Source organism: Aulonocara sp. 'chitande type north' Nkhata Bay, linkage group LG18 (assembly GCF_057382095.1).
Source record: "Aulonocara sp. 'chitande type north' Nkhata Bay isolate Kocher_YH1m ecotype deep benthic linkage group LG18, A_spYH_male_GT1.1, whole genome shotgun sequence".
In the NCBI taxonomy this organism is placed as follows: Eukaryota; Metazoa; Chordata; class Actinopteri; order Cichliformes; family Cichlidae; genus Aulonocara; species Aulonocara sp. 'chitande type north' Nkhata Bay.
Genome location: NC_141361.1, coordinates 18,340,914 through 18,347,616, shown reverse-complemented (window position 1 = coordinate 18,347,616; position 6,703 = coordinate 18,340,914). Strand labels below are relative to the sequence as shown.

Genomic DNA, 6,703 nt, shown 5'->3' with positions numbered 1-6,703 from the left:
TTACCAAAAACAGAAAATTAATGATCATTTGGTAGGTGAATTCTGGGCAACAGGAAGGACAGAATGCACTGTTTAAGTGACAAAAACACAATAACACAAGTTTCCATGTGGGCTGGTAAATTGGCATGACATTAAAAGTTCACACCTAAACACTGAGCTTTGATATGAGACATCTCGAAAGCAGGTGAATGTGTGACGAGTGCTGGCACAGAGACCCGAGTGTTGTTTAAATATTACACACCAGCATGGAAAGATTGTGCAGTTGATTGTTTTCATCATAAAACGGTTGTTTAAAAAAAAAAGATGAAGTAAATAATTACACACACACACACACACACACACACACACACACACACACACACACACACACACACACACACACACCCGAAAACAGATAGCCCTTGCTGTGATTACGGCGCTTCCTGAATGGGACAAATAAAACTACCTGTAGGCACCGCACCTTAAATGCAAAGGAAATATACGCCCCCTGGTTGTCTCAGGTAAAATAGTCCCAGTGTGTGTTCCTTAACATTTCACAGGTGAGACTGTTAAACTGGCTTTGAATGAGGTGTGGGTTGGAATGTTCGGAATATTATATTAAATGGTCATTATGATTTTTTTTTTTATTAAAGACACTGGAACGCAATGTGAAGGTATTTGTGATATTCTCAATATTTTAAACTCACATGCCCCGCCCCCTTGGGTTGGGTCTGAGGTAAGCCGCCTATAAAGTGCCGCTAACACGGACCCAAGGTGAGAAGGGCTTCAGCGCTCTGGCAGGTATGATTAAGAAGACACACTCCTTTGGATACAGCCCAAGACTCTCCGCATCTTGACTCACAGCTGACTAAAGCTTGACTAAAGCTTCGGACTTTACGCAAAGAGCTCTCCGAGGTTTATTGCTGGACAGATTCTACCGAGCAGCACACTAACAATGAAGCTGGAGGTGCTGTGTGGGAGTCACTATGACATGAAGCATTTCGAGATGTCCAGTGATGCTGAGGGTCATGGGCGATCTCCTTTCCCTCCTGAAGAGGAGCTGGGGTCGGATGGGGACTGCGTGGCCCACAGTCCTCCACCTGTCACCCCGTGCGGCGGCAGCGGCAAGTCCAAGCCATACACACGTAGACCCAAGCCCCCGTTTTCATACATCGCTCTAATCGCTATGGCCATCCGGGACTCACCCAGTGGACGTCTGACTTTGGCGGAGATAAACGACTATCTGATGAAAAAGTTCCCGTTCTTCAGAGGCACTTACACCGGCTGGAGGAACTCGGTTCGTCATAATCTGTCTCTTAATGATTGTTTTCTCAAAGTGCTCCGGGACCCTTCCAGACCCTGGGGAAAGGACAATTACTGGATGCTCAATCCTCACAGCGAATACACATTTGCTGACGGGGTATTCCGGCGCAGAAGAAAGCGCATTAACAAAAAATTCAGCAGGGAACAAGAGGAGCCCGAGCACACAGAGGAGCCGCAGCTCATTCACCAGTCTGCCCCGAGCACCAAGACTGATTCCCGTCCCAAGTTTACCAGTTCATTCGCTATTGACAGCATCCTCAGCAAGCCGTTCAAGAGAGACTTAAATAACGAACGTTTGCCTCCCTTTCCTGCCTTCCCCTGGCCCTACTACACTGAACTAATGACCTATCATTCAAACACACCTGCCTCATATCTATATGTTAAGTCACCCTGTCATGTGGACTCCAGTGCCCAGCATGTATCAACCCCCTATGGTGGTGGGTTTCTTTCATAGACAATTTGCAATATCACAAAGAAATGTGGACTTGCTGTTCGGTGACTCAAAATGATCACCTTGAGTTAGTCGCTAGTTTAATCTGACATAACTGTGGCGGGATGGTGGTTCCCTTTTATTTTTGTAGTAGTTTATCCTTAAAGCGTTTTCAAACTTGAAATTTCACACTCTGTTAGAAATGTTACCGAGCAGAGCATTAACTTTATTTCTTTAACAAACCTGTTAAAAATATGCACTTTGACTGTTTTTATGTCTTTTTATTTTGAGAAATGTGAAATTAATAATAAAAAAAAGTTGTGCTGATATCTGTTTCCTGTTGTTGTGTATATATCTATAACTGGAATTATAGATACTTCATAAAAGCATAGTTAACTGCCAGTGCAATTATAGAACGCACTATTCATGAGGGCGTATTCGTCTGACGCCTCCTCGAAACTATTTTCTAAATCTTGCATTGCCCAATATTTGTATAATAATAATAATAATAATAATAATAATAATAAACTTGGTATTGTTCTTTTTTCCCTCTTTCTTTCTGCTTCATGCTGCCAAAAGAAATATCATATAGTAGTATTTACTTTTTCATGTTCATGAAGCTCGCTGCTGCCGGATAGGGGCATCCAATATTTATGTTTTCTGTCTGGCGCTGCAAATAGCTGTCGCCTCAGTCACCACACATACTCAGGAAAGGGTTTATACAAATGCGAGCTCAACTCAAATTCAGAGCAGAAAGAAGGGTATTCCAGTTTGTGCTATTCATCTGACACTAGAAAGTAAATTTCCTCTAAAGCAGCTGTGCATCCTGGACGCACGAGTTTCGTGTTGGTAACAGCTTGCGCAGATTGTGCTTTTAACTTCACTGATGGTGACATTATTTCACGTCTTAAGCCACTCGAATTGCTCTAAACGTTTCACAGAAGAAAGGAACTTTGCATAGCGACATGTTCATATTTTATCATCTGAATCCTTCCAAAGACTTTTGTTAGAGTGGCTACTTTCATTTCTCCAGGGATGTAATCCAGGCTCCGAGAGGTAAACTGACACTTGGGCGCTGTGTGTGGTATGTTGGCACGCTCTGATGGAAAAAACATGCTCTGGCCTCTCATGTCAGAGCCCTTAACCCTGAACAGATCCCAACCAAATCAGGAGTCGGTGCTTCTCCCGCACAACTTTACAGTCTAAAGCTGCAATTGGGCACCTTCAGTGTTTGCTGTAAAGGGAGGTAAAAGGAAATAATTTGATCTTAATCGAACTCTGAGACTTCATTCATCATGATGTCGTGACAAATACCGGTTTGTCAAATGTGGACAGAAGTGTTTTGGAAAGTGAGTCGTGGGAGGAGATTTGTCTTACTCCAATGTGCAGTGTCCGGCTTCTAGGCTGGATACTTGCCAGATGGGGAGGGAGTAGTTCCTGGCGATTTCTTGGAGGGATTTGGGGGAATAGAGGGGCAGAGAGAGATTTAAGTACTGATAGGTGGTCGAGTTGTGTTTGGCCGGGTGGATATGCGCAAGCAAAGTCTAGGAGCTTTATTTCCCCTCTCTGATGGGATTATTGCCAGCGATGGGCAGAGAGAGGAAGGAGGCTCAGCGCCTGCGTTTCTTGATTTTCACGGTTATAATCTTACCGAGCATCGCAACGGGACACTGACCTCCGTGAATTCTGCGTTAGGAAGCCTTTAACGGTGCTTAAAATACAGGAAAAGAGAGTTGCATGTTGTATGAAACCAGAAAGAGGCACGGCTATGACGACTGAGAATTCCCAGCAACATCTGGATCTACCCAGTCCTCTGCGCGCAAGTCCAGCGGCCGGTGCTCTAAGGGCATCTGTGCTGAGCCCACAGCCAGTGATGGAGAGCGCGCATAATGAATCAGCAAAAGGGAAAAAGGGAAACTCCGGCTTGAGGCGCCCCGAAAAGCCTCCCTACTCATACATTGCCTTAATTGTGATGGCTATTCAAAGCTCGCCAACTAAAAGACTTACTTTAAGCGAAATATATCAGTTTCTCCAGGCCAGATTCCCTTTCTTCAGGGGATCATACCAGGGATGGAAAAATTCTGTCAGACATAACCTGTCTCTGAACGAGTGCTTTATAAAACTACCCAAGGGTCTAGGCAGACCTGGCAAAGGGCACTACTGGACCATCGACCCTGGCAGTGAGTTTATGTTTGAGGAGGGCTCGTTTCGTCGCAGACCCCGGGGGTTCCGGAGGAAATGCCAAGCTTTAAAACCAATGTACAGGATGATGAATGGGATCGGGTTTGGTGCATCCATGCTGTCCCAGAACTTTGATTTCCAATCACCTGCAGGCTCATTAGCATGTCATAACAGCTACAACTTAGATTTAATGGGTAATACAGTTCCAGGTGGCTTCGATGGACTCGGAGGAGGACATCACCTCCCGCACATGTCATCGAGCTCCGGGTCGTCATATATGGCCGCATGTCAGGTGGCCTCTAACTCAGACTATTGCCCCGACAGTAGCAGCAGCCCCCTGCAGTCCTCCCAAGCGATGATAGGCACTTTGGACTGTCAGTCTCCATATGCAAATGCAGCTTCACATTGGAGTACACCTGGTGTGTCATCGTACATCAAACAGCAGTCGGTGAGATCAAGCAGTCCAAACTCCTCAGCCGTACATGCGGGAATGACGTCTTACGCGCTGGACCAGGGCTATTTGCACCATAATGCACGAGATTCTGACATTTCAGGTATGCATTTTATTACCTACACTGTTTTATATTCTCTGCTTACCACAGTGAGTCACTTGAGGCCGTGAATAACTGATCATTTATCTATCACAGATAAAGTCAACGCTCTTTTTAAAAAACAAAAAACAAAACAAAACAAAAAACAGATTTTCATGTTTCACACACATAAAAAATACATAGAAAAATCAAGATTTTACAATGTATTTTTTATGCGAACAGGTTTATTTAAAAATCTATACATAAAACATATCAATTTGTAATATATTTAAAATTAAAATTGAAAAGCAGCAAGATGAACAGAAAAGTAGTTTTTAAGGCTATAAAATATTTTTTGATATTTATTTATTTATTTTTTTTATCACGCATCAAAATATTGGTGTTCAATCGTGGCTTTTGTTTCATTTAACTGATTTATTGCTATCATTGTTATTTCACATTTTATTATCATGCCATAGCGTCTGCATAGAAGCCTTTTCAGAGGTCCCCGTGTTACACAAATGTAGGTCTAAATACACAATAACAGCAGCTCATTAAAACTGTTAATTATGAAAACAAACCTTTTTAAAAAATTTCAAGCAGATTCATAAACTTCACTAAAAATGTCAAACCTGCTTTTATTGTATTATTGATTAGTCTGTAAACACGTTTTTTTTTGTTAAAATACGCTAAAAGGCACATTTGTATACAATGAAAAACATTCATTAATATATATATATATATATATATATATATATATATATATATATATATATATATATATATATATATATATATTTACAAGTAGTTCTTTTTAGAAATATAAAATTAGGAAAATCAGCAGACTTGATTTGTTTATCAGAATCTGTCTCAAAATGCGTTTAATACCTTATTGTTTGCAATGGGAAAAATCTGTTGTTTTATTACGATTTGTGACTTTAGGATGTTAGAGTGAGGAATCCACTAGAATTTGCATCATCAACTGCCTAACAGTGTAAACATGAACTGCTCTTATATCCTTTGGATAAAGGCAGCTATGGAAAATATGACAACTTTAAAAGAAAAAAGATAAAAAGAAAGACAGAAATAAATAAATGTTGTTCAAAAGTAGCGCCAACCAATTTTAGGTCTAAAATTGTCTAAAAGGAAATGCTCTAAAGTTGTGGCCCTTTTTCTTTCTTTCCTTTTTTGGTTGCGTGCTTCTATAAATCTACAGCTTGACCAAAGAAATGACTACTTGACCTCTTGTATCCTGTTTGTTTACAGTGGGATTGTCTCGATATTCCAGCCACTCAGCTCCCGTGTGTGACAGGAAGGAATTCGTTTTAAACCTTCATCCCAACACCAGTGGATCTTATTATCATCAGCTCCATCATCATCATCATCATCATCAAAGCGTCTATCAGGACGTAAAGCCATGTGTAATGTGACAAGAAGAGGCAAAGTGGTTCCTAAAATAAAACCCACAAATCCACTTCATTTAAGTTAAGCCCTTGGCGGAGTGATTCTAACATAACATTTCCTTATACGGCAGCTTATGAAGCACATCTTTCTTTCCAATGAACTTTGACCTTTCAATTTCTTTAGTAATCATTTTGTTGTGGGGACTTGTTTTAGCACTTCACGTTTTCCTTATGCGACTGACGTCACACACATGGATAAGCAATATCTATATTGTACCAAAAACGTCAATATATCTGAACCTTTCACTTAATTTTGTTTTGTGTTTTTTCTGATGGTTAAACTGTTGCTTCCCGCCTGTAATAATCCCTAATCATTAAAGAGATTTATTTTTGAAAGGACCATTTCGAAGTGATGTCTTAAATACTAAATGACTATAAGAAAGGGTAGACAACGTGTTTTCTAGAAACAGTATAGATCTTTTTTAAATGTTGGATTTAAAAAGTAAGTTTTGTTTCTCAGGAGCTCAGCAGAACAGTAGTCTTTAAAGTTTTGCAGAGGCACAAATTTGAAACCATGAGAAAGCAAAAGTAAAAGACACACTCATCAGGGAACACCAGCTGTGTTATGGGTGCTTTCTTCTCAGTTTCATAAATATGAACGAAGTATAGATTATTTTATTTAATGTTATATCGACTTTTGCACTTTTTTTTATTGTGAAAAGTTGGGCTTAATGAAAAGTAGTTCATCTTCAAGGTTGTTCATATTTTGAGGATAATTTATGTATACGTTGTGACTTCTTTGCATTAAACTGCTGCCACAACAGCATCACTGATGTAAAATATAATACTGACATAAT

At 40.4% G+C, this 6,703-nt stretch overlaps 2 protein-coding genes across 2 annotated transcripts; both read left to right on the top strand.

Annotated features, from left to right (window-relative positions):
• Positions 1-735: 735 nt before the first annotated feature.
• On the top strand, positions 736-2,166 carry foxq1a (forkhead box Q1a). Its single transcript, XM_086271351.1, has one exon. The coding sequence runs from the start codon at positions 935-937 to the stop codon at positions 1,754-1,756; it is 822 nt and encodes a 273-aa protein (XP_086127477.1). The 5' UTR covers positions 736-934; the 3' UTR covers positions 1,757-2,166.
• Positions 2,167-3,245: 1,079 nt separating this feature from the next.
• foxf2a (forkhead box F2a) lies at positions 3,246-6,223 on the top strand. Its single transcript, XM_086271578.1, has 2 exons — positions 3,246-4,467; positions 5,710-6,223. Exons 1-2 carry the CDS (start codon positions 3,477-3,479, stop codon positions 5,871-5,873), a joined length of 1,155 nt encoding a protein of 384 aa, XP_086127704.1. The 5' UTR covers positions 3,246-3,476; the 3' UTR covers positions 5,874-6,223.
• Positions 6,224-6,703: the final 480 nt, after the last annotated feature.

Excerpts from the sequence above, each read along its gene's own strand:
- foxf2a (XM_086271578.1), top strand. The coding sequence starts at position 3,477 with ATGAAACCAGAAAGAGGCACGGCTATGACGACTGAGAATTCCCAGCAA. Across the intron at positions 4,468-5,709 it reads ACGAGATTCTGACATTTCAG|TGGGATTGTCTCGATATTCC; the intron begins GTATGCATTTTA and ends GTTTGTTTACAG.
- foxq1a (XM_086271351.1), top strand. The coding sequence starts at position 935 with ATGAAGCTGGAGGTGCTGTGTGGGAGTCACTATGACATGAAGCATTTC.